At 44.9% G+C, this 27,404-nt stretch overlaps 1 protein-coding gene across 3 annotated transcripts in view; it reads left to right on the top strand.

Moving 5' to 3' along the window:
- Positions 1-27,404, top strand: part of GNAO1 (G protein subunit alpha o1) — a 170,822-nt gene that overhangs the window by 109,551 nt on the left and 33,867 nt on the right. For all 3 annotated transcript variants that reach the window (XM_048515433.1, XM_048515435.1, XM_048515434.1), the window contains exons 4-6: positions 7,909-8,069; positions 25,030-25,158; positions 26,193-26,322. In XM_048515433.1, coding sequence (XP_048371390.1) covers positions 7,909-8,069; positions 25,030-25,158; positions 26,193-26,322 — 420 coding nt within the window. The remainder of the gene's footprint in view (positions 1-7,908; positions 8,070-25,029; positions 25,159-26,192; positions 26,323-27,404) is intronic.

Here is a 27,404-nt window from a genome sequence, read left to right on the forward strand (position 1 = left end):
TGTGCTCATCAGTCCTGGAGAGCCATGAGATGGTAGCTGCTGAAAAGCAGGCAAAAAAAACAAAGAGAAAATGGGGAAAAGAGAAGATAGAAAGGTCCATTGTGCCGCCTGTTTCCTCTTCTCGGTCCAACCATCCCCAGAGTGCCCATTTATATATATTTTTATCTCCCCTCCTGCCTGAAATACCACCGTGGTATTCATTAAACAAAACCCCAGTGGGATGGGAGCTGCCAGGGACGGTATGTGTGTGTTTTCCTGTTTTGTTTTATTTAATTGCACACTTCAGTACAGATGGCAAAGCATGGCAGGAGGTTCGAATCCTGCCACCTTGGGGAGGAAAGAGAGACAGAAGAAGGCCAGGAGGGAAAAGAGAAAGAGGAAAATCCTCCGGCCGCATTTCAAATCTGACCTGCTGGGCCCAGAGGGGGGACAAAGATGTGAAGGTCATGCACAGTTTGAGACGTGTCCTGGAGTGTGAGAAGAGAGGGGGGAATCATCTCCACTTGGACTGCTAATTGCTTGTTAAGTCAGCTAACAAAAGCACACATTGAAAGATTGGGCCCAGTGCCCTTTTGGAGTTGCTGGTTCCAGGTGGCTGGTTTTTAAAATATTATTATTGTCATTTCAACCATTTTTACAATACGTGCTTAGTTTAAATGAAGAAGTTTCTCAAGGCAGATGGTATGACACCTTTGATTCTTCCAGACGTCGGTAGTTAGGATGCTGGAAGGATAAGACCCGGGTTCAGTTTTCCACCCTCCCACAAACCTCACCAGGTGACCTTGGTTTAATCAGTCTTCCACAAACTAATTTACCTCACAGGGATGCTATTAAGGGTTAAATGGTGGAAGGGAGAATCATGTCGGCCACCTTGAGCCAGTGTGGGTAGTGGTTAAAAGCAGGTGGAGTCTAATCTGGTGAACAACGTTTGTTTCTGCACTCCTACACATGAAGCCTGCTGGGTGACCTTGGGCTAGTCTCAGTTCTCTCTGAACTCTCTCAACCCCACCTACCTCACAAGGTGTCCGTTATGAGGCAGGAAAGGAAAAGGAGGCTGTATGCCACCTTGAGTCTCCTTACAGGAGAGAAAAGCAGGTGATAAATCCAAACTCTTCTCTTCTCCTTGGGTAGAAGGGCAGGATAGAAACATGACTGATCATAAGTTGTGACTCTGGATGGATTTGTTGGGACACAACTTACATACAACTTACAATGAGCTTGCCGTCTAGGCTGCCTAGACCCAGCCTCTGCCTGGTCCCTGATGAAGTGTACCCACTCCTCCCATCCCATAATGCTTGGCCTCTGCATCCTGCAACCAAACCAACAGAGGAAATTCTGATCTATACATTTCCATCAAGTGGGAATGGCAGCTTTCTCCTGTGCAAGGACTTTCCTAGCAAGTAAAGCCCAAATCACCACTGTGGTGTGAAGGAGTTGGCAGAGGAAGACACAGTATCCGCTGACACACAGGGTCACAGATTACCTTCTCTGCCATGACATGTTAGCTTAACATCTGTCCCATGCTGAGGACCTGGTCCTTGCTAGAGATGCCTTCCAATTCTCCCTATTTAGCTACAGTTTCTGCTGAATCATCACTGTTCATTGATGTCCTCCTTTTCGCTCGTCCTGCCTAGTGTCATAAATCAGATATGTGACATGCTGCATTTCTTGAATAAGGTGCCTTTTATGAAGGCAGCAAACAGCGAGATCTACCCAGAGTAGAAACAGAGACCCCAAAACAAGATTATTTTTTGGCAGACCACAGGCCAGCCAGAAGCATAAAGCAGTTGGGCTACATAGATCTGAGGAATGGGTATGGCTCAGTGGTAAAACTGTTGTTTGGCATGGATAGTCAGTGATGTGAAAAGTCTTTGGGGAGAGGAAGGGAAAGGAGCTTGTAAGCCACCTTGAGTCTCCTCACAGGAGAGAGAAGTGGGGTCCAAACTCTTCTTCTTTACTTGAGACATTACTTGAGGCCCTTTCCGCACATGCAGAATAATGCATTTTCAATCCATTTTCAACGCACTTTGCAGCTGGACTTTACTGTGCGGAATAGCCACATTCCACTTGCAAACAATTGTGAAAATGGATTGAAAGTGCATTATTTTGCATGTGCAGAAGAGAGCTGAAACCAGCCAAAGTAAACAATACTGACCTTGATAGACCAATGGATTGACTCAGTAGAAGGCACCTTCTGTGTGAAAGGAAATGACTATGGCTCAGTGGTAGAGCATCTCCTTGGGATTCAGAAGGTCCCAGGTTCAATCCCTGGCTCCTCAAGTTAAAAGGATCAGATAATTGGTGATGTGAAGTACCTTTGTTTGAGACTTTGGAGAGCTACCACCAGCCAGAGTAGACAATACTGATAGACCAGGGGTAGGGAACCTGCCAATTGGCCATGCTGACAGAGGCTGATGGGAATTGTAGTTCCTGAACATCTGGAGAGACGCAGGTTCCCTACCCCTGTGATAGACAAATGGGTTGATAGACCAATATTGATAGACCAATGGGTTGACTCAGTTGAAGATGCCTTCATGTGTTCAGCAAGGGGCTGTAGCTCAGTGGTACAGCATCTGCTGGACTTGCAGAAGGTTCCTCAAATGATAAAAGAATCAGGCAGAAGGTCATTTGAAAAAAAATCCTGGTACCTTGGAGAGCCTCTGCCATTTAGAGTTGACAAGACTGCTCAGTAACAGTAGATCATGTTCAGTAGCAGCAGCAGACAGGAGGTTGTCATCTGGGCCCATCTTCAGTATGTTATTAAATATCATGCACAGTGACAGTGTGAGGTGGGGCTCCCCAACATGGTCCCTGTGGGTACCATGACACCTGCCAACATCTTTCCTAGCACCCACCAAGTGTTTGTAGAAAGTGGGTGGAGCCACATGAGGTAAGGAGATTCAAGGCAGCCTACAGACTCCTTTCTCCTATTCCTGACAATGGACACCTTGTGAGGTGGGTGGGGCTGGGAGACGTCTGAGAGAACTGTGACTAGCCCAAAGTCACCCAGCAGGCTTCATATGTAGGAGCCTGGAAACAAATCCGGTTGTCCAGACCACAGTCCACCACTCTTAACCACGACACCACACTGGCACAGTGTTCTTTTGGCCCAAAGCCAAGTGTTCAGCTGCCAAGTTGACTGGGAAGCTTGCAGCAAACCCACCTCTCTCCTCCCTCCTTTCCCACAACCAGAACAACCTGGGGTTTCTAGGCTTCACTCATTCTGCCCTAACTCTTCCAATACCTTTTGGCTTCATGAGCCTGAAAAACCTGACTCTGTGCATCCCTTTCTGCCTACTAGAAACCTTCCCCTCCTCTCTCCTTGTGCCTGTTTTCTGTCCCCTACCCCTGGCCTCCTACCAGCATTGATTCAGAGTGTTTGTCCTTTCTCTGTTCTTGCTGTCGGAGAGCAGAAAAGGCATGTTGAATGAAATGACGTCAGAAGGAGAAAGTTTCCCCCTTTGCTGCTGCTGTGGCAGAAATACAGTCCTGAGTGCCTGCTTAATCTGCCTGCCAGGAGGGCCAGCCACGATGGCTTCGGGGCTTGGCAATGCGATTGCAGGTGGCAGGCGGCCAGGACATGAAAAAGATTGCTTTCATTACTTCAGAGGTACGGCAGTGCTCACTGCGCATGTCGCAGTCTGGCCAGACAAAGAAACCTCCAGAAAGAAAATATTCGACAAGAAAAGGAGAGACAGGGAGGAGACTACCTGGTAAAGATGGCAGCACAAATGACTGCCCGTTTAAGGTTCTGAATAGCTAATGGTGGCCATTGATTGAACCAGACTGGTCTTGCAATTAGCACAAAGTAACACTGGCCAAATGGCTCATCGGAAAGTCTCTGATTCAAATTCTGCCCCTTCCATGAATTCAATAGATAGCCTTCATAAGTAAAGTTGCTATCCTCCAGGTGGTAGCTGGAGAGCTCCTGAAATTACAACGGATCCCCAGGCAACAGAGATCATGGCCAGAGAAAATGGCCAGTTTGGAAGGTGGACTCCATGGCATTCTACCCCATTGAAGTCCCTCCCCTTCCCAAACCTCATCTTCCTCAGGCTTATCCCCCAAATCTCCAGGTATTTTCAGCCCAGAGCTAACATCCATATTCATAAGGGCCACCCTACTTGTTACAAAGTCTTCATCTTCAGTAGTGGAGATATTGGACATGCAAAAGTGATTAGTGGGTCTCAAGTGCATGCTAGTTTGTTTCTACTCATGATCACAGCATGCAGGGAGAAGTGCCATGACACCCACCTACCTCAAAGTGCCCACCTACCAATTGGCCATGCCAGCAGGGGCTGATGGGAAATTGTAGTCCATGAACATCTGAAGCACCACAGTTGGACTCCTCTGCTCTACACCCTGCAGCCTTTCATCTGGTTCAGACATTCTCATTTAACCCTACGTGATAATTTGCACGTATGAGCGAGCAATTTTGGAGATGACGTGGCATGTTGACCCTCTGCCCTGCCTCCCAACAACTTGTGCACAATTCTCTCAAATGGGGCCAGTTTTCAGTTGTTCGTCATCAAGGGCAGAGAAATCTGTCATTTGCCTGTGAGTGCATGAATCAGATTCGAGTTACAGGCAACGAAAGGAGTGATATGATGATTCTGGAAGGCATCATGCTTCCAAGGGGAGAAGTGATGGAATTTAATAGTCCACAGTAATACCAATGCAATGCAACAATAATGCTACATCCCAAATGGCTGGTGGGGGAACAGCAACTCATAGTCAGTGGTCTGCATCATACATTATTTGAAGTGTATCACATTGCATGATTCTGTGGCTGTGTCTCCTTCCCTAGTACTATTAGAAAAGATTCTTTTTTAAAGTGTAAATATTAATGTAAATGTAAACTTATTTGGACTTCGAGTCTGATGTCTTTAAGCAGAACACCGGGAAATGTGTCCTTAATGCAGGTAGGGATTATGACCCCATGCTGTTCTCGCTGAAAATCTTGCAACCTCGCTCAGTTTTTCCCCAAGCAAACTATCTTTCTAAATCACTAGCTCCGAGAAGCCTTATCTTTCCCTTTTATTGGGCCAACAAAACTAACCTGCTGACATCGTAACGTAAGAAGCCAGAAACATTAGACCTAAAACATCTGCTTGCCACCCTTCTGTCTCTCTGAATTTTGTAACATCCGGTCTGACAAAGAGAGTCCCAGTGGGCTCAACACTTGCAGAGTTTTCTGCTAATTTGGTTGGTTCAATAAAAGGTATGACATGGATTTCGTTCTTGTTTGGGGGATTTCGCATGAACTGATAATGGCTATACAACCTCGTTTTATCCTTCCCAGCCAGCAAGGTTTTCGTAGTATAGCTATTGCGGCAGCTGTGACAGGAAAGGCAATGCACCAGGTAGTTCATGTACCCAGATTCCAGCTCATGGGCTTGACTCAAGAGGAAGAAAAACAGGATGTAATTTTTAAAATATGCAAAAAAATAATCATAGAAGGTGTCAAACTCGCAGCCCTCCAGATGTTAGGGACTACAGCATCATGCTGGCAGGGGATGATGGGAACTGTAGTCCATAACATCTGGAGGGCTGCAAGTTCATAGAATTCAATGAAATAGCAGCAGTAGTATTTTTGCTTTGGGGTTTGTTCATTTTTAACAATGCCTAAAATAAGAAGCCCATCAAGGGAAAGGGGGAAGCAGCCAATAACATATTTTTAAAGATTAACCAAGGTTGATGATCCTGCATGTATTAGTTATTGACTTAAAATGTTTTCAAAGCTGCCTTACAGCTAGGTAACTCGGTGTATAGAAAGGGCCCTCAGATTGTAGCAAGCAAGAGGTCAGAAGGAGATTGAGACTGGGAACAGAAGCCCTGAAGGAGCTGGAAAAGATTCTTAAGTGTAAGGATGTGTCACTGACAATCAAGATCAAGTTAATTCATGCCAAAGTATTTCCTATTAGAAGAAGAAGAGTTGGATTTATATCCCCCCTTTCTCTCCTGTAAGGAGACTCAAAGGGGCTGACAAACTCCTCATAACAAACACCCTGTGGGGTAGGTGGGGTTGAGAGAGCTCCAAAGAACTGTGACTAGCCCAAGGTCACCCAGCTGGCATGTGTTGGAGTGCACAAGCTGATCTAGTTCCCCAGATAAGCCTCCACAGCTCAAGTGGCAGATCAGGGAATCAAACCCGGTTCTTCAGATTAGAGTGCACCTGCTCTTAACCACTGTACCACTCTGGCTCTTGCTATTACTATGTATGGGTGTGAAAGCAGGACAACGAAGAAAACTCTCAGGAGTAAAATGGATTCCTTTGAAATGTGACGTTGGAAGAAAGTGTTAGGGTTAGGGCAGACTGCTTTAAAAAGTGAGTCTTTGAAGGACCTCTTTGGAGCACATGCAGAGCACCCGGCAGCCCACCCAGCTTTCCAAGCCTTTGCCGTGACCCTCACAGCCATGACTCACCACAAACAATTCTTTCCATAGTGAAAGCCTCCATGGGCAGGATCCAAGCTGTGGGCTGCTGGTTGCCGGACACCAACCACAGAGTCATTACGCAGCATCTGTGTGATCACTTTCATTGTGTTTTCCTCCGTGCGCCATTTCCCTCAATTATAGTAATGCCACAATAAATTATATACGACTGTCCCTGCTTGGCCAGAGATGAATGTGAATTCAGCCCACTGTGAGCAGACGGAAGGCAGCCCCTACCATCTCTTATGTTTTCCTGGTTCTAAGAAATGAAAATATGCCTTTGAATCAGGATAGCACGGGCTCTTTTGGGGGGAGGGAGGGGGACAGAGATACTCGCAGAGAGGGGGGATGCTGCCGTATAAATCAGTTATAGGGAAATAAGAAGTACTCTTATTTACAATAACACTGAAAGAATTACCCTTTTCAGATATTACAGTTCACATGTTGCTAGAGGCCAGCAAACAATATGTGATGGAAAGTGCCGTCAAGTCACAGATGGTGACCCCATTGGATTTTTAATGTAAGGCTCCTTCCGCACATGCAGAATAATGCACTTTCAATCCACTTTCACGACTGTCTGCAAGTGGATTTTGCTATTCTGCCCAGTAAAAGTGCACTGAAAGTGGATTGAAAGTGCATTATTCTGCATGTGCGGAAGGGGCCAGAGTCTTACTCAAGAGTTTGCAGACCATCAATGCTGTAACCATGTAATGCCAAATTCCCTGCCAAATGTTAAATGGTAGCCATGAAATAAAGTTTACTGGGAGCAGCTGAAATGTTGCAAAGTAAGTGTGCAAGGTTTTAAGTTCCCCGGAACCCCTTTTTAATTCCCAAGCTGCATGTTAAACCAAAAAAAAGGGGAGGGTTTTTTTGTGTGTGTGTTAAAGGAACACCTTCTTGCTCTGCAGTTTCTAATAGTGTTTTGCTGACATGGAGAAGTCGGAGGCCGGTGGTCCATGCTAGGTGCAAAATAGCTTTCAGGTTGCCCAGCCACGACTGGGACAGAGAAGGGATGGACATTCTCCCTTTGCAAATGTTACAAGCTAGCAGTAATTTAGCTTGAGGGCCCATGAAAGAATCTAGTAGAAATTGCTCTGTTTTAGGCAGGGATAAATAAGATAAATATTGCAGCAGAGTTTCGTCAGGGATCATGGGCTGGGATGCTTAAGAGTCAGAGAGAGGAGTGGGACCAGTATAGTCAGGAAAGAAGAGGGAAAGAATTTGTCAAGCTCACTCGAGAGGATTAGCTGGTCCATCTGTTGTCTACAAGCTCCCAGTAGCTTGAATAAATCCCGTGCCGTAACCTTGCACGATTCTGTCTGCCTTGTGAATTCGGTCACAGATCGTCATTAAAGGGGCAAAAGCTTGTCCTCACAATCTACGTTCATAGCAGGTCCCGAGGCAATGCTGGCCTTGGAGGATCCTTCCAGGAATGCACCGACATGACCTGCTGCTGCTTCTGTCTCTCTCTAGGCTGATGCGAAGATGGTCTGTGATGTCGTCAGTCGGATGGAGGATACCGAGCCCTTCTCCCCAGAGCTGCTCTCAGCAATGATGAGACTTTGGGCAGACTCTGGGATCCAAGAATGCTTCAACCGGTCCCGAGAATATCAACTCAATGACTCTGCTCAGTAGTGAGTATCTTGGTGGGACTCTGCACCCCCAAGCCCTAATTACGTGCATTTGCCAGAAGCAGAAGGACTGGGAAAGTTTCTCAGACAGTATTTGTAGTCTGTTGATGCTCTAGTTCAATCCTTCATTTCCAAGATTCTCTTATCCATGCAAGAAAATCCAGTTGCAATAGCCAATGATGTGCAGGTGCAGCCCAAGTAGAACTAGTGGGACCTTTGCTGTGATGTAGATGCGCTTACATTCTTATATAACTTAATGAAAACACTGTAGAATAAAGCGGAAGAGTTTGTGACTTTTAGGGAGAAATGATTATCTTTTGGTAGCTCCTGAGCAGCTGTCAGCAAGATGGAGAGAGATGTAAGAATTAAAGAAGCTCATTGGGGGAAAAATCAGCTTCAGTGCCCTATGAGGTTCCTCGTCCCCCCAGGCTTCATATAAGCAGAATAAATTATGCAAATAGGGATTGATGGTGGGCTTGCATAATGCACTCAGACTCAAAGATCCAAAATGTAGAGTGCATTGGCCTCACCTGCTTTTTAACACCAAAGCCCCACTCCTTATCTGCATTACAAGAGAAATGCACAGGTGCAGCCCAGAACAGTCTACCTGACCCCTGACCTCCTGCATGCAAAATAGATGCGCTGTCATCTCGTAATAAGCTGTGATAGTATGGAAACAGGTTGTAAATGTATGCAGTGCTTCACCAACCAAAAGTGCTTCCTGCTTCAGGAAGAACATCAGATCTGGCATGTTGCATTTTGCCAAGACTGTGAGCGGGGCGGGGGGGGGGGGGCAGGGTGTTCCCGGGAGTAGAGCCAGCATTCATCAGTCTCCACCCCAGATATGTAGGCAGTTGCACCATGGCTGGGGAATTGGATCAACCGCCATGGAGGGCTTTCTGGCAGCAGGTGTTCCTTTGTGGGAGGATTTTCTGCCTCCCCATTCCACCTGATGGGCTGTCCATCAAACAACCCTCCACACACAAACACACACGCACACACATGCACAAAAATAAATCCATGTGGAAGCATGATAGACATATGTGGTGGTGGAAAGCGCCATCAAGTCACAGCTGACTTCTGGCAATCCCATAGGGCCGTGGTGGCGAACCTTTGGCACTCCAGATGTTATGGACTACAATTCCCATCAGCCCCTGCCAGCATGGCCAAATGGTCATGCTGGCAGGGGCTGATGGGAATTGTAGTCCATAACATCTGGAGTGCCAAAGGTTTGCCACCACTGCCATAGGGTTTTCAAGGCAAGAGACTTCAGAGGTAGTTTGCCTCCACATGGGCTGAGAGAGTTCTGGCACAGCTGTGACTAGCCCAAGGTCACCCAGCAGGCTTCCTATGGAGGAGAGGGGGATCTAACCTGGTTCTCCAGACTGGAGTCCGCAGCTCTTAACCACTGCACTATGCTGTGTCTTAATCCTCAGCTTTCTCATTCAGTACCTGTACTGCTTGGCTGCCAAAATTAGCCTTCTCTTGGTCTGTCTATCACATGACCAGTGTTGCCTCCAGGTAAGAGATGACATTTTTCGCCAGCCTCTCTGGTACAATGAAAACCCAAGTCTAGGAAGCCCAAAGGTATTCTTGGCAACATCATCATCATCACCCCAGCACGACAGAAACATATCAGTGTTGCAGTGCCCTCAGGTAATTACTAATAATGTCAATATGTTCTTCCAGGGAACAATAGGCAGAGATTTCTCGCCTACCATCCTTCCCACTTCAAATCAGTGAATTTAATCTGCATGTGTCTCTACAGATCGCCAAAAGCAATAATATAATTGAGTTCCCGATGAAGCCCAATTCCAGCTCTTCCTACTTGTTACCAATTCCTCCGGTTTCTTGGGAAACATCATGAGACTGTTGCGTTAGATATGGGATGGGAGTTTTGTGCTCCCAGATACGCACTGAGTCTTTTGGGTTTGTGACCACTGCGTGCAGGGAGAAGCAGCTGTAACCTCCCCATCCTTCACCCCTAGTGCTTCTTTACCATCCTCATACTGCCCTGTGGAGCCACTATTAACTCTACTGTAAAAATCATGTTATTTACATGGCTACCCATGAGTTTCACCACAGAGCCAACAGTGGCTCCTTGGGACAGTTTGAAGACCAGAAGACAGCACTGGTGGGGGGAGGTGGAGCTGAAGTCACTTCTCCTGGTTGGCTTGCTGTGGTTGCAAACAGAAAATACAATATTATCAACCACATCTTTGCATAACAAGTTCCACCCATACTCTTACTGGTTGGTTCCCCACCCTGGGACCTGGACAATATATACCCCAAACGTTTCCTTCTCTCTGGGCACAGTGTGTAACAGACTCCCCTCTGTGATACACCTCTGAAGATGTCAGCCACAGATGCAGGCGAAACATTAGGAACAAGATCCACCAGACCACAGCCACACAGCCTGGAAAACCCACCAGAACCAGTTGAATCCGGCCGTGAAAGCCTTCGACAATACATTGTATAAGAACTGCTGTCCAACTCCCAAGGGTTGTGATTCTGCTTAAACGTCATCTGATTGTAACTTGTTCAGATTTGTTATTGCTGCATCCCCTCTGGTGCTTTTTAGCACCCTGAGTAGAAGGCTGGTCACAAGTCAAGGTTATGAGCACTTCCTGGTTTCTCTAGCCACGGGTTTGGTGCATTAGCAGAGCAGGGTAATAATACAAGTGACAGTTCACTTCGGGCTGCTTATGACCCACTTGCCAGTTATTTAGCCCTTGACCACTTCCCTTCTCTTCCTCTCCCTCCCCAGCTCTGAAAAGCAAGAGGATATAAATCGCCAACAAATGGTTCAAAGAAGGGGGGGGGGGCTGGTTTAAAAAGCATCATCCCTAAGAGGGCCAGCATGGTGTAGTGGTTAAGGTGTCAGACTATGATCTGGAAAACCTAGGTTCGAATCCCCACCCTGCCATAGAAACTTGTTGGGTGACCTCAGACCAGTCAGACACTCTCAGCCTCCACCCTAGCATCTCTTGTCTTGAAACCCCTATGGTCTGTAGCCTATACATGCAGTATTCTGCCATTAATACGCACACACGCACACACACATGCACACATACATACACAATACAAACAAAAAGGATGTCATAAACATATAATCATAGTATCCTATTGAACTATGTCATTGTGTAGTGGTCAAGAGCAGGTGGATTCTATTCTGGAGAACTCGGTTTGATTCCCCACTCCTCCCCCTGAGTGGCAGAGGCTTATCTGGTGAACCAAATGTGTTTCCACATTCATAGATTCCTGCTGGATGACCCTGGGCTAGTCACAGTTCTCTCAGAACTTTCCAGCCCCACCTGCCTCACAAGGTGTCTAATGTGGGGAGAGGAAGGGAAAGGAGTTTGTAGGCCACCTTGAGTCTCCTTACAGAAGAGAAAGGGGGATATAAATCCAAACTCCTCCTCCTCCTCCTCCTTCATTTCCTTTGTTAATCACACATAGCAGAGAAAGAAGCAAAAATAATGGGCCCTGACACGGGCATGAAAGTAATGAAGTATCTATAGGGGATGCTGCATCAGACGCTGATATGGTTGGTCAATGTCTATTTAATTCCATTTAGTCCATCAGCTCTGATTCACTGTTTGTGTATCGGCTGCTGCTTTATCATCCCTGGGAAGGAACAGTGTGTTCCCACGCTGCCAAAGCTGTTTGCAGAGGAATTCTAGTAAATAGCTGAAGTCTGATATCCAAATGAAACAGCAAGTGCAATTTTTGTGATCCTGTAATGACTAGTGAGCAATCTCAACTTCAGGGGGTGCCGATCTATCACCAGAACGCATGATCATAATCCCCTCCAGATGGTTAGGGATGACTGCTGGAGCTACAGTTTTTCGTATTGTTTTCTGGCGTTCCTTGGCTCGTGCGCATTACACCCCAGAGACAGAAAACAGGGGAGATGCTTATTGACCCAAGAGAGTTGTGCACTTGCATCCTGCTTGGGGCCCAAATGGGAGATACTGGTATGCATGAGGTTGATGGGTTGCATACTATCCTGCCTGTCAGCAGAGGTTCAAACCAAATGGCTTCTTCCAACTTGATGATTTTCTGACTCCCGATGGTGAGTGCATTGCAGAGAGTAATGGTGAGCATCTTTTTCTCCAGGAATGCTCAGGGAATGAGCTAAATCTCTGGAATGGGACTTTGCAAAGAATGTTGGGAAATTTCTCCTATGGGTTCATCACCCAATCAGGAAGGGCTGGGCTGAAACACTTACTCCCATCTCAGAGGCAACAGAGGAAGTAGGAAGGCTAGTTTTCATAGTTGCAGTTACTATACTGGGTTGGATCCAGCTATTCATCAGCAAAATATGCTGGTGGTGATGGATTTTTTTCTGCTTTCCCTTTTCCCTGAGTTCTTTCCAGTCCCAGGAAAATTTATCCACATAGTCAAGAGGCTGCAGTGAGGGGTGGGAAGGGGTCAACATCATCCGTGGCTTTTTTTGTTTTTTATTTACAAAATGTATACCCCATCTCTCAGCTCCATCTCAGCCACCAAATCAGCTAACAGTTAAATTATAAAAATATGTTATAAGTGCAGTCAATTCCAAAACTAAAATACATATGTAAAGGGATAGTAATTAGAGGGAAGGAAGATGGAATCATTGAAGGAATGCTAGGCAGCAGCAGCAGCAGCAGCAACAGCAGCAGCAGCAGCAGCAGCAGAAGAAGAAGAAGAAGAAGAAGAAGAAGAAGAAGAAGAAGAAGAAGAAGAAGAAGAAGAAGAAGAAGAAGAAGAAGAAGAAGAAGAAGAAGAAGAAGAAGAAGAAGAAGAAGAAGAAGAAGAGCAGTAATAGTGGTGGAGGAGGAGAAGGAGGAGGAATTTGGATTTATACCCCGCCTTTCTCAACTGCAAGGAATCACAAAACAGCTTACAAAGTCCTTCCCTTCCTCTTTCTACAACAGATACCTTGTAAGGCCATGGTGGTGAACCTTTGGCACTCCAGCATGGCCAATTGGGCTGATGGGAATTGTAGTCCATAACATCTGGAGTGCCAAAGGTTCGCCACCACTGTTGTAAGGTAAGTGGGGCTGATAGAGTTCTGAGAGAACTGTGACTAGGCCAAGGTCACCCAGCAAGCTTCATGTGTCAGAGTAGGAAAACAAACTTGGTTCTCCAGAGCAGAGTCCACCGCTTCTAACCACTACACCACTCTTGCTCTCAAATAAGTCTTCATCTGCTGGTGTTCGACAAAAAGGGACAGACAAATATCCCTGAAAGAGAGGCTGATTCCGCATGGGCCAAAAACAGCAGTGTGAAAACGGTGTGAAAATGGTATAAGCCCTTATACACCATTTTAAACCCTTTTACACCATTTTCACACCACTGTTTTTGGCTCATGCAGAATCAGCCTGTGTTCCATAATTTTGGTGCCATGACCAAAAAGACCTTGTCTCAAGTTGCCACCCACCTAATCCTCTTCTGCCATTCAGAGGAATACATTAGACTAAAAAAAAAATCACATAATTTTGCCACAAGAGCAGATTTTTTAAATATTGTGTCTGAGTATTTCTCCAGAGATTCTGAGCCTGTGTTCTTCCAGATGGGCAGTAGCTCGGTTCTTGGAATGAGAAAGGGGAATGAAGGAAGGGTAAACCAGTTGAAGATCTGTAATATGCTCCTGCTGTTTAAATGCCTCCAAACTGCAATCAGTCTTCCAGTCATAGGAGAACATCCCTAGATGTTTACAAGGTGCTTGCAGATGCAACATCAGGACTGGAATGAGCAAACCATCTCCTCTTATCGTTGCTGGGTACACACACAGAAAGGAATGGCCTGACGTAAAAGAGCACAGGTCTTTCTAAATGGTGCACTTAGTCTGTGCCAGCCAACAAGTGGGAAATCAATAGACGTAAGGCATATCTTATTTATTTCAATGGTCTGCTTCTGCACTAATAAGCTCTGCTGTTCACATGGATGTCAGCAGTTCTCTTGCAAAACCGCTCAGCCAAGAAACTTTCCTCTTTGTGCAGAATCCTGGGCTACAGCAGTCTTTGAAATAGTTAAATTGTAATCCCCCCCCCCAATTTTTTAAAAACTGACGGAAATACAGCACAAACTCAGAAAATGGTACCGACAAGGATGACTGGGGACAGCGAGAGGCTTGTAAAATGTTTTAAAGAGTTCCATACAGCAAATGAAAATGTTTTCAAGATGTTTTAAAAAAAGAATCACTCAAGAACAGCATGCAAATAAAACATTTTGAGACAGGAAATAAAATGTTTTGGGCTAAAAACCATGCAGAACGCCATGGAGGAAGCGTTTTAGTTCCTGCCTCAAAATGTTTTATTTTGTTTGTGCAGAAACGACCATAGTCTGCTCTGACTGTTAATGGCCCTCCAGGCTCTTAAATAGGGGTCCTTCGCATTGCCTATTACCTGGTCCTCTTAAACTGCAGACAATTGAATCTGGGACCTTGTACAAGCAAAACCAATGCTCTGCCTTTAAGCCATTCTCTAAATGAGGCCATCCTTAACTTTCTGAAAAACTGTCATGTGCTCCAAACCCAAAATATCAGAGCCCATTATTCTTGCCAAAAGTTTCACAAGGATTTCTTGGTCGTACTATTACACCCCAAAGGTACCCTATGTGACTGTTCCTTTCTCTGATCATCTTTCTGCCTTCCTCTGACTCTCATTTCCAGAGACCCATTAAAGCATTTTATTCAGCGGAGACCATCTAACGAGCTTGAGTTTGCTGTAAAGGAAACAAATGTAATTTTCAGGTAGTTGGTTGCTAGGGGAGTTTGCTGATACAAAGAAAGATGGAAATGATGAGGAAAAGCTCACTCCTTGACATAACAAGTATGGGATTGTCATGGAAAGTGAAGCATGGGATAAGGAAGGACGCTTCGGGGGAGCGTTGTACTAGAAAAGAGAACTGGGTGTAGCCTATCAGAAAGCTGGTTGTGCTTGGATTGATGTCCATTCTAGCAAGTCACTATCTTGCGAGGAGAAGAGCGCACACACTGAAGTGTCTTCACAGACTTGTTAAAGATGAGATAGGAATTGCCCAGCACATTGTGTGTCCGCATTACTCATGTATTTCTATCGTGCTGTCATTGGCGAAAGCTTGCTGAGTGTCAGAATGCCCTGCCCAAGGTATTTTACGATCATATGTTGGCTATAATATAACTGTGATCTCTATCGTGGCATCTGTGGGTGGCATCGTTCCTGACAATGTGTTTCCCATTGCATGTTTCCTTCTTCCCCAAAGCATCTTTTCATCAAAGCAACAAGCCAATTCTGGATTTCTACCTCCTCACTGGAGCAAAGGAGATTCTTCAGAAAAGTCTAAGAGGCATCACCTTAGCATTTTCAAGGGACCCCTGTTCAGAACCAGCTGCCTGATCAAGATTACGCTTGGCTTGGAGCCTCCTAGTGCTGTATGATTGGCCCCAGCATCCATGGCAGCCATTTTGTGTTTGGTCAGAACCTCCCAATGGCAGCCATTTTGTGGTGGCATCCACCTCTCCATTTGAAAATTGAAAAGTGCCCCCAGGCTCAACAAGGCTATGGATTCCTGTATTAAAACAACAGTCTCATTGCCACGTTCAAACAATTTGAAAATATTATTTGAAGATTTGCCTGGTCACATTATATAAGCCACATTATAATTGTGTGGTTTTTTATAAGAAATGTCATGCTGCTTGTGAACTAGGTCCATAATGATCAACATCTCCACAGTGGTCCCACGCCTTGGCATCCCAAGGGAAAACTGATGGTCCCGAATGTCACCAACAATTAACACGTTTGCAGCAATAAATACGCTCCAAATTAATTTGCAGTCTGTGCCATCTGACTCTAAGCCCATTGATTTCAGTGGATTTAGAAGAGTGTCGCTCTGTTTAGGATTGCACTCAATGTCAGGTTCTTCTGGCAACTGTACAAGTAACATTATATAACCAACCATCGGTCCAGCTACACACAGAATTCTATTCCAGAATTTTTGACTAGATGGACATTCCCACCAGATGTGAATGAAATCAACTTTTGAACATCACCAGAATTCAAAAAGGTGATAACCTCTACCTGAGATGCAGGCTTGTACATAAATATAATTTCATAACTGGAATTTTTACATGGGTTTTAAACATTGTATCCTAGTTTGCTTTAAATGTATTCCCAAAGAACTCTTCAGTTTCAAACAAAATAAGATAAATATTTGATAAATGTTTGTTCCAGGCGGAGTCCCTCAAGGATAGGTGGGGTAAACCAATAAATAAATAGTGGTATGTCAAATTTGGCTTTTTCAAAGCTTGCATTATCTCGATTGTCTTGTTTATCAATGTAACGTGCATTTTTCAAACAGCAAAACCCGATGTGGATTTATGTTCTTGTTTCTCCAATTTCTTTTCTCAGCATACAAAGATCAGAATTCATTACACCAAAAACAGTGCAATCCTACACAGAGTTACCCCAGTCTAAACCCACTGGTTTCAATAGACTGGAGTGGGCTCAGCATAGGATTTCACTGTCAAGCTTATTATTCTATTTTAGCTCTAATGTGTTTCCAGAAATAGTAAAAGCAAAGTCCAAATAAATGAAATACACGCAGAACTAGAAAGGGGTCAGCTTTGATTGCATCACACAGTTGAAACAATTCAAAACAAAGAACCAAATAAGATTGGGATACTCCATATCTCTATCATAGAGGTTTCTGTAGAACTTTTTTCTTTCAATATTATCTATATATATAAAAATGGAACCATGCATTTGTTGCTTCGAGAATAACCCCGCACCTGCTGGCCCAAACGCTCTGAAAATTTCACAGACACTTACTCATTCCCCTGACTGTGTTCTTACGTACCTCCCGCTGTCAGACAACACACCTGAGCCAGGTAAAACATCTTTTTCCTGGCGCACCAGGCCATGAAGCTGCCGGTGTGTAACTGTCACCCTTAGAATGTTTGTGCCCTTAGAATGTTTGTGCCCTTAGAATGTTAGCAGTGAAAACAGTACATAGGCAACAACTTGAGTGGACGTGAAACACATGCACACGTTGCCATGTGAGACATCAGGTGGGATTCCCCCCCTCACACGCAGGTACCTTTCACTCTCTGTGCCTCACCCACTACTACCACACAACACACCTACTCTCATACACATTCAGCGGAGGGAGAGGGAAGGGACGGAGGGAGAGGGGGAGAGGGAGGCATGCAAGGGAACAGAAGTTAGGGAGGGGAGAGAGTGAGGGGTGGCATGCAAGGGAGGGGAGGAAGGGGCCCCAGCATCTGGATATGACCCATCTACTCTAGCAAAGGGAAAGGGGAGGGAGGTAGGGGGAGGGGTGCCATGCAAGGGAAGAGAAGTGAGGGAGGATGCGGTCACACACATCAATGACATCGCACAGTATCAGCCTGTGCGTTTCCATGAGCATGTACTGCTGGCCTCTGCAATTGATTTGCTGCTACTGTTCCCTTCCCATTTCACCACAATAAGCCACAGCAACACGTGGCTGGGCCCCGCTAGTTTCCTATAAAAGTCTACTTAAAGTTTCTACTTACCATTCAGCAGCAAAGATGCAATAGGAACAACAACATTTTAACAACCCATCTTGGGAACACTATTCATGTTAATTGCTGTTACCTTCCCACCATAAGTGTCATGAAGAATTTTCATTGTTTTAACATCATCCTTCATAGTGTCTGTAAATCCCAAGTACATGGCCGGGACAAAGAAGGGGTTGGCCCTTTAAAAGCTTGGGTTCCCTCCTCCCCTCTGACGTGGCCAGCGGGCTTATGACCCGCGTTGTCCACCCTAAACAATAATGGCCACCCCTTCGTTTCCACCCTCATTGAGATCGGAATCAGACTCTGCCCTTTTCCCCACCCCTAGCGGCAATCCTGGTCCATGGTAATTCACAGCCTTCCTTTCTTTTAACATCCTTCATAGTGTCTGTAAATCCTTGCTGGTTCCTCACTACACAGCTTGTCCATAGTTTTCCCAGGGAAAGGCTGTCAAGGAAAGGAAAGGAAGGATAACTGAAGATAGGGTTGACAAGTCCTCCCTGGACACTGGTAGAGGATGGGGGGCAGGGTGCCAAATGCAGGTTGCAGGACTCCTGGAGATTTGGGAATGGAACCCAGGAAGGACAGGAACCTCAGTGGCACACAACGCCAGAGATTACGTATCCTGAAGCATCCGTTTTCTTTAGGGGAACTGAACTCCGTTGTCTGGAGTTGAGCTGTAATTCCAAGAGATTCCCTAGGTCCCACTTGGAGGCTGATGTCGCTAGCAGAAGGTGAGGTGCAGATAAAGGTAAATCGGCTGGCTGGTAGGACATAGAGAAGGAGGCAGGAAAGGGGAATAGGTCATGTGGGCTTTCAGGGAAGGGGAAAAGGAAACAATGGGGAAATAAAAACAGATGCCTCCTGCAATCCCTTGTGGGTCCCCAGCATGTAAAATAAATAGTTAAGGCCGAGGGCAGTCCTGCACTCTGCAGTTCATGCTCTGCTCCCATATCCTTTCTCACAAATCCAGGTTTTTACTAATTTTTCCCCCACATTAAAGAGTGCACCTGAAAAAGCTCCTCCAACTGCTAGGAAACACATTACTGAACAACGGGATCCTGATCAAGATAATTGCAAACAGCAGCGAGAGGTGACAGCCGACCAGCTGGGCCTCGGTATCAAAAGGCACAGCCTACCTGTAGCTTTGTAAATCACTAGGTACAGAGGACATAATGATTTTGCATTGCTGAATCAGACCCACATCAGTCTAGTCCAGGGCTCTACTTCCAAACATTCTTGATGAAATCCAAGAGTGGGGCCAACTCCTGCTGCCTGCTTAGGGATGCCAGCCTCCAGGTGGGACCTGGGGATCTCCCAGAGTTGCAGCTCATCACCAGACTACAGAGACATGTTCCCCGGGAGAACATGGATGATTTGGAGAGTGGACTCGATGGCGTTGCACCCCAGAGAAGTCCCTGTCTTCCCCAAATCCACAGGAGTTTCCAAACCTGGATCTAGCAACCTTACCCCCTCCATGGTGGCTGGGGAAGGGGGGACCCGGCAATCCTATGGCTGCCTCTATATTTAGAGGTACATGGCCTTAGTATGGCAAAGCTAGGATTGTGGCTAATTCCAATTGGTAGCCCTATCTTGTACACATGTACCTAATTCTTTTTGAAATCTAATAGCCATCACTACCACCACCATGTGTCACTTTCCAACCTTCTTCCGTTACAATAATAGATCAGACTCGCAGTTGCTGCACTTTAGTCCAAAATTGCAATAATTCACCCCTCTGTTCTTTCCTGCAGTTCTGCCAGCCGGGTGGAGAAACCTGCCAGAAAAGATCCAATATCTTTGCCTCTCCCCACCCCCCATGCAGCATTTTTATCTTGATTCACTTGAAAGGTTAAATGCATAATATCTCATTGGGCACAGACTGGTGGTGCCACTGGCCAGCTCTGAGCAGCGCTGACTTCCTGCCAGAATATTATGACTTCTTGCAAATTAATTTCCGGCCTGAGTCCAGCTCAGAGCTGCAAGCTGTCTGCATGCCACTTTGTGCAAACATACTTATGGCGTTCCTTATTGTCATAATGCAGTTCCCTGCCTGCGAAAAGCTTTCTGCTAAATGGAAAGGGGAGGTTCTGTGAAGTTCTGCGAAGTTTCAGTTTGCGAATCTACACATTTGGAACTAAATTTTAAACCAGGAATCTGAATTTTCGGTCAGAATAAAGGGGCCGAACTGGATTCATCTCACTGGTATAATTTCTAGGGATAAAAATGGGATGTGTGCAGTGGAGATGCAAGGTGCTCGTCAGCACCTCCTTGAGTTATCAATTCTGCGTTGGGAAGTTCCTACATATTTGGGAGTGGAGTCTGCAGAGGCGGGGGGGCTCAATGTGGTATAATGTCATAGAGGCCACCCTCCAAAGCAGGGCTGTATTAACAGCGTTATAGGCCCCCTGGCAAAATAGTGTGCAAGACACGTACACATACATTCACATGTGGTTGCAGAGGTGACCATGATATTAAATCAGAGGTGAATGCCACTTGTTATCATAAAAAATTAACAATATTGTTCATTGTCCTTAATAAAACACAAGTATTTTTAAGAGCTGGAGAGACGTTAGTGCCCTTGATATATTTTCCTCATCCTATGATCGCTTCTTGTAAATAGGTGGCCAAATTCCCACTGAAAATTTAAACTTGATACAGCCAAGATTCAAAAGAATCGGCACCTTTTCATCCAGGTTCCAACATCCTCACTGCAGCATGTTTCTCATGAAGACGTCTAGACCTGCCACTTGGGGGGGCGGGGTGCCTGCTGTCAGGGGTGCAATTGTTAAGCTAGCAACACCAAAATTTCAGAGTATCTTTAGGAGACCCTCCTGATGATGCCACCCAGGTTTGGTGAAGTTTGATTCATGGGGCCAAAGTTATGGACCCTCAAATGTGCAGCCCCCATCTCCTATTAGCTCCCATTGGAAACAATGGGGGATGTGGCACCCCCTTTGGGAGTCCATAGCTTTGGACCCCCTAGACCAAACTTCACAAAACCTGGGTGGTATCAGTAGGAGACTCCCCTGATGATACCACCCAGGTTTAGTGAGGTTTGGCTCATGGGGGTCAAAGTTATGGACCCTAAATTTGTAGCCCCCATCTCCGATTACTCCAATTTCAGTGGGTTGTTTTTTTCAAAAAGGTGCATATACAAGCAGGTCCAGGAAAATCCTGTGATAAGGGTGGGGGGAGTGCCAGAAACGGGACTGATCTGTGTTCTGCGGTTCGGCAGTGGGGAAATCGTGAAGAAACCTGGATATTTTGGGTGACTATCCCAGGATTAATCGCCAGTGGGAAATTGCCCGGTTTCACAGGTAATTCAAAAACCTGTTTGACCATAAGGTTGAAGAAACGTGTAGGTTTGCCACTTTCAATGCTGCCTCTGTTGTTTCATTTTGAACCCCTTTTACAGCTATTGCCTATATCCAGCCTAAAAAAAAACTGGGGGAAATAGAATGACTGTTTGAAGATTTCCAGTAAGAATTCTTCTTGTAGGTTTATGTCCTTTTTCTGCATTACAGCCAATCTGTCTCCTTACTATACCCCAAGAGATAGCATTTTGCCTTTAGCAAATGAACTATGTCTGGGTTTGTTTCCTCCTTTGCCTCTAAAACTGGATGACTCAGAAAATGATATTCCATTGCAAAACAAAACATTTAAGAAAAGAGATTCTCTATATCTCAAATCTCTGTGGAATTTTAGTTATCTTCAGGGTGTCTTAAAAGACATAGCACTACAGATTAGGGTTCTGTACAAGTCTCATTTCTGCTCGCAAATGTTTCCTTCCTTCTGTTATTATGCTACAGTCACGTGCATCCCAAAGAATTGCTTACAGTTTTTGCCTCAGTACAATCCTGTGAGATAAATGGAGTTGGCAACCTTATGGCTTCAGCCCCTCTCCCTGCTGCCTTTTACAGCAGGAGTCCCTCTACCTCAGAACAGCAACCTGTTCATACCTCTCTTTGGTCAGGATCCCCCACAAAGTACGTTTTCCTGCATGCCTTGGGGTTTGCTTAGCTGCCATTCTCAACTAGGAAAGTCTGATGGAAGGCTTTTATCCAGACCAGTCCCAGCTTAGGCTAGAACAGTGGTTCTCAACCTGGGGGTCGAACGACCCTTTCACAGGGGTCACCTAAGACTCTCTGCATCAGTGTTCTCCATCTGTAAAATGGATAAATGTTAGGGTTGGGGGTCACCACAATATGAGGAACTGTATTAAAGGGCCACGGCATTAGGAAAGTTGAGAACCACTGGGCTAGAAGGACAACCAAAGCTGCGGTTGATAACTTCCTTCAAAAAGGCCCTCCTCCCCTCACCAGTAAGAAAAGACAACAGCCATTTGTGAATGGGAAATGAATGGTGGTGTCTGCAAGGAATCGAAACAAGGAATCTGATTTCCAAGATAAACCCTTGCGGCTTCAGTCGCAGAAGACCTGCCCACTGCGAGTCTCTTCAGGGAGCCTCCTGTCTTGAAATGATCAGCAAAAGGCATGGGAGAAATAAGTCCGCCTGGGCCTTGCATGTTTCCTTGGCTTATGTCGTTTTTATGACCCTGGAAACAAACAATGAAAACAAAGCAAAAGAAAACAGAAACTAGCTGTGACCAAGCCAAGAAACGTGCCTTTTAGCCTCGCCTGGAGCTTGTTCTTTACATTCAGGAGGGCACAGTTTCATGGAAATGAGATCAAATATGGGGAAAAAATTATCTATTGAGGCTTTCCGCACAAGGGGTCATTTGTGCTAGTTCAGGAAGCAAGCAGAAGTTGCAATGTGCCCTCTCGGTTGTCTTTTCCCAAGGCACTGGAGTCTGGAAACGTGAACTTTTTCCCCTCCGGAGGCTAGCATTTGCCAACTGAGATCGGAAAACTTGAGAGTAATTGCAGACTGCTTGCCATCTTGAGAAGTCGCTTGCGTAGATTCCACGGGGGATTTTGCCTGTCATTCCTCCTCGCCTCTTGCCAGCAACGAATACTGCTTAAATTGGAAGGGACTAAAATAAGCTTTCTGGGATGTAACCCTATACCCTCTAACATTTCACAGATGACAGCGCTCTTCTCCTGCCACCAAGGGTCACATTATGAGCCAGGCTCCCACACATGCACACACAAAGACCATTATGCTGTGCTGAAGGCTGTCCTCTGCCTCCTGTGCTCATTTCCCCTGCAGCAGCTTGCCTGCTATAAATTAAAGAGGATTGCAAATACACTGTCTGCTGCACAGAATGAACGTGACTTTAGCTGTAGCATTAGGGCGCGTTCCCATGGAGAAAATGGCTGTTTTGGAAGGTGGAACTGATGACATTGTACCCTATTGAGACCCTCCTCTTCCTGAACCTTACCTCCTCAGCCTATCTCCAGGTATTCCAATCACCTGAGTTGGCAACCTTGTCTAGCATGTGGAGCAGCAGGCTACAGGCCACATGTTGCTTTAATGTTCATGCTTGTGGCCTTTTTTCTCCAGCAGACACAGCTGTGGGAAATTGAATAGAGAGGGCCAATAGGGTTTGTGGTAATGCGTGCAGGGTTCTAGATTAATGTGAGGGGAGGGCCACACCAGTCTCAGGCGTTTAAAAAAAATTAGGCCAGTTTTCTAAGCTTTTCACCCAAGAGTCTTCTTCAGGGGAATCTGTTCAACTTGGCATGTTTTTCAAATAGAGTATACATACAGGTGCCTACTGAACTTTTTTGCCTGAAAATGCCTCTCGGATGACGCGCATAAGGAATTTTATCGGGGTAATAAAATATTTTTACCTGTTTTGCACCATTGGTTTTGGTCATTTTTGTCACCATTGACCATTGGTCACTCATTTTTTATCTCCTGGATTAAGGTGAACCATCTGCAATACTTCAGTCCCATTGACTTCAATGAAGCCTTTGATTCTGTGGAATTGCAGCGCTAGAGAATAAAACTTGAGTGGTGGAAATGGTCTCTCTTCACTCTTTCAAAGCCTTTGCCAGCCTCCAGCAGTGGAAGAGACAGTGCAGAGATTAGAATGATTAGAATATCGGTCTAGTAGCTGGGAGATCCAGGTTTGACTCTCTGTCCTGCCATGAAAGCTTGCTGAGTTACCTTGAGCCAGTCACATACTGTCAGCCCAACTTACCTTACAGGCTTGTTGTGAGGCTAAAATGGAGGAATGGAGAATGACATAAGTTGTTTTTGGCTCCTAATGCGGAGGAAATAATTGAAGAAAACAAAATCTATTTGTTATTCAGTTCCAGTTTTAAAAATAGAATAGAACAAGAGGGACAACCATGAGAGCTTGCCTGGAATGGGGAATCCATTCCCACACCAACCCTATTTCCCCTGTGTCAAAGGCCCCTTCCGCACACGCAAAATAATGCGTTTTCAAACCACTTTCACAACTGTTTGCAAGTAGATTTTGCTATTCCGCACAGCTTCAAAGAGCACTGAAAGCAGTTTGAAAGTGCATTATTCTGCATGTGCAGAATGAGCCTAACTCAGATCCCCACACTGTTAAAGACTGCTGCTGCTACTGCTGCTGCTGCCATTTTGGGTTGGTGCAGTGACTTAATATGCTGCTGAACCCTAGACTGGGCATTCTGTGTTGCACTTAAAACATTTGAGGGAGTTTAAACCCCATTTCTTTCCTTTATACACAATGGATGCCCCCCACATTGGTTTGCAAAATCCTAGCTGTTGCTGTGGCTGATCCGCACTGAGCCTAGATATAAGTATACTTAGCCTAATATTTTAAGGGCCACAACCACCTTTTCTCATTTTTTTAATCAATTACAAAATAAAATACAAGAACAATGACTGTGACTGAGGATGTCAGCAATCCTGCTTTGCCAATCTGAACCGCTAATTCCCCCCCCCCCTCATTTGTACGCATACCAACACTCCAATGAGTATTTGAAGTTCACTCTTTCTCTCCCCCAGTCTGAGATGGGCATGTAAAACAGCAAGCAGGAAAAAAAACCTTGGCAGTACTAATTGGTATTTGGGATTACTACACTCTTCTATCTCCTTTGAAGTTCTGCTATCCATTTAGCTTGTTTTTACCCCTCTTTTTCTTAAGAGAGATCAGACAGCTTACCTGGTTCTCTCCTCCTGCATTTTAACTTCACAACAGCCCTGTGAAATAAGTTAGTCTGTGAATGGTTATCCCCAAATTATCAAGTGAGCTTAGTGGCTAAGCAACGATATGAACCCAAAATAATCTGGCAAGGAAGGAACAAGATCATCAAACAGTAGGAAGGAACCATCCCATTCTTTTATTTCTCCTACCTTTTGGATTTTTTTCTGACCCTCTCAAATTGTACTAATGATATTATACCCTCTATGCTTGTTATATACCCTCTATGTTTGTTTACTTCTGATAATTTTTAAAAAAAAACCCAAAGAAAATATGGGTTCTTCTCTTTGTGTCTACATTGTGCCTCATGCCTCTTAATATTTTCATTTTCACAGCTACTTAGACAGCTTAGATCGAATTGGAGCTTCTGACTACCAGCCCACAGAGCAAGATATCCTTCGAACCAGGGTCAAAACAACCGGCATTGTAGAAACCCATTTCACGTTCAAAAACCTCCACTTCAGGTTAGTACGATGCAAAAACACAATTGACTGTGTCACGGTTTTGCAACCTCGTTTGGCTGAAATCCATCTGTTTTCTAATAGTTTGCTCTATTCTTCTTCCAAAAAAACCCCTTGGGGCAGTATATGTAATGTTCTGTAACTCCTTTTCTCATCAGCAAACCTGTGAGATATCTTCAGCTGGGAGACTGTGAGTGGGATGAAATTATTACTTGAGCTTTTAGTGGAACTCAGGTCTTTATCAAGACGACAATCCTGAAATTTCACATTCACTGTGGAAGTGCTGAGATATGCTCTACGTGAAGCTGCTTTTGTGGAATATCTGGAAACATCAACTGATACAACCACCAACTTGACAATAGTTGACTGGGAAAAAAATATTGGAAAAACTATTTTGGTTCCAAGTTTGTTTCCATCTCAAAATACTAATTTGACCTTTAAAGCCCTAAATGGCTTTGATTCAGCAAATCCTACATTTGGCAAAGCCAACTTTAGTTAGCTTCTACCCTGGCTTTAGGGCTGGGTATACCACAGTCCAGGACTTGGAGCTATGCCACCCAGAAGGGTGGCATAACTTCATTAAACTCTATGGAGGACTTCTGGGCACTGGAGTTCCCCCCAGTCCTGTCAGCTGCCTCCACTTTGAAATTTTTGGTCAGATATCAAAAAAAAGTACAAAATACTGTAGGAGACTAAATAAGTAACCAAATATATTGACTCTGACACAGGTATTAAATTGTTCCGAAGTAGATCTTTCTCCCTCAGTCAACAGCTCAAGCTGTATCTGCACATGGTTGGATATTGCTCCTTCATTCTACTGCAGAAGTCATTCATAACTGAATTTTCCTCTCTGGACAAGATAATCCAGTTGAAAATTACTGAAGTATTGAACAAGTGGGCAGTACACAACTAAGTGTAGATAAAATCACGTCAAGCAAGAGTATAACATAAGAAGGAGGTTCTCCTTGGCTGTCAGTTACACAGAAAGTTCTGTGGATACAAGCCATAACAAAGAACTATCCCCATTTCTTTCACAGGCTGTTTGACGTCGGAGGTCAGAGGTCAGAACGTAAGAAATGGATCCATTGTTTTGAGGATGTCACAGCAATTATTTTCTGTGTTGCACTGAGTGGATATGACCAGGTGCTCCATGAAGACGAAACCACGGTGAGTATTCTCTGGGCAAATTAAGCCCTGAGAAGTCAGCACTTTTCTACAGACCAGTTGGAGGTCACAGCTGAATCTGTCATTGGCTCTTAGCCCGAAAAGATGTTACACTTTTTCTTACTTAACATGTCTTCCTTTGACTCTTAAATGCTACAGAGATTCCATTCTGCAGCCAACTGTTGGATGTTAAGTCTTCCATTCGACATTAGCACAGGTAACCACTGTTCCTTGCTCTCTTATTAAATTCATCAAGAATGTGGCTGCAAATCTATGTCCCGTTTTCTATGGTCAAAATGTCCCCAGTACAGAAGAAGCTGCTTGGACTGTGTTTAAAATATACATGCAAAGGTGCATTTATAAGATATCTGCAGAAGTATTGTTATGATTCTGCTCGAGGAAAACTTGCAGAACAGAGCCAAAAAAAAGTGAGGGTGTCTGCCCGCAGTGTGTGTACAATCTCAGCAGTCAGGAAATCTGGAAGACAAGAGAAGGAAAGAGAGAGTCTGAGTTACTGATGGCTGAATATGTGTGAGTGCAGCTGAATTAACTGCAGTTGTAATGGCTATCCCTGAATGAATTTCTACAATCACAATCCCTCCTTAAGGCAGTGTTGGTCTTCTGCATTGAAGGCACTGTTGTGCAAGGAAGAAAACTGGGTATTGAAGAATAGGTTGTGAAATATTTTCATTACACACTGAAGCAAATTTCTTTTAGTGTGATTAGCGCCTGTTTGCTTGGATAAAGAATAATACTGATTCATATTCCCCCTTCTCCAAGGGGCGGTAAGTTTAAGAAAGCCAAGAGGGGATTTTCTTTGGAGCAGAGAGGATTGGGAAATTGTGGTCTGTTTATGTGTGATGAACAGTGTATGGAAGTTGGGGAGATCTACAAGAACAATTTTTTAAAAGTTGAATTTTGAACAGGGGAACTTCGGATATGTTATTGGAACTTTGAGTTAGTATTCCTCGGGAGCTTCAGCATTCAGGCGGTTGTACTGGATTTCCGGCTTAGTGGAATTCTGTCCCTACTAATCCTGCGTCACTGTTCCTAGTTGCAAAAATGAAGGCTACGTATTCTTTGCT

The sequence above is a fragment of the Sphaerodactylus townsendi genome, linkage group LG14 (assembly GCF_021028975.2).
Source record: "Sphaerodactylus townsendi isolate TG3544 linkage group LG14, MPM_Stown_v2.3, whole genome shotgun sequence".
In the NCBI taxonomy this organism is placed as follows: Eukaryota; Metazoa; Chordata; class Lepidosauria; order Squamata; family Sphaerodactylidae; genus Sphaerodactylus; species Sphaerodactylus townsendi.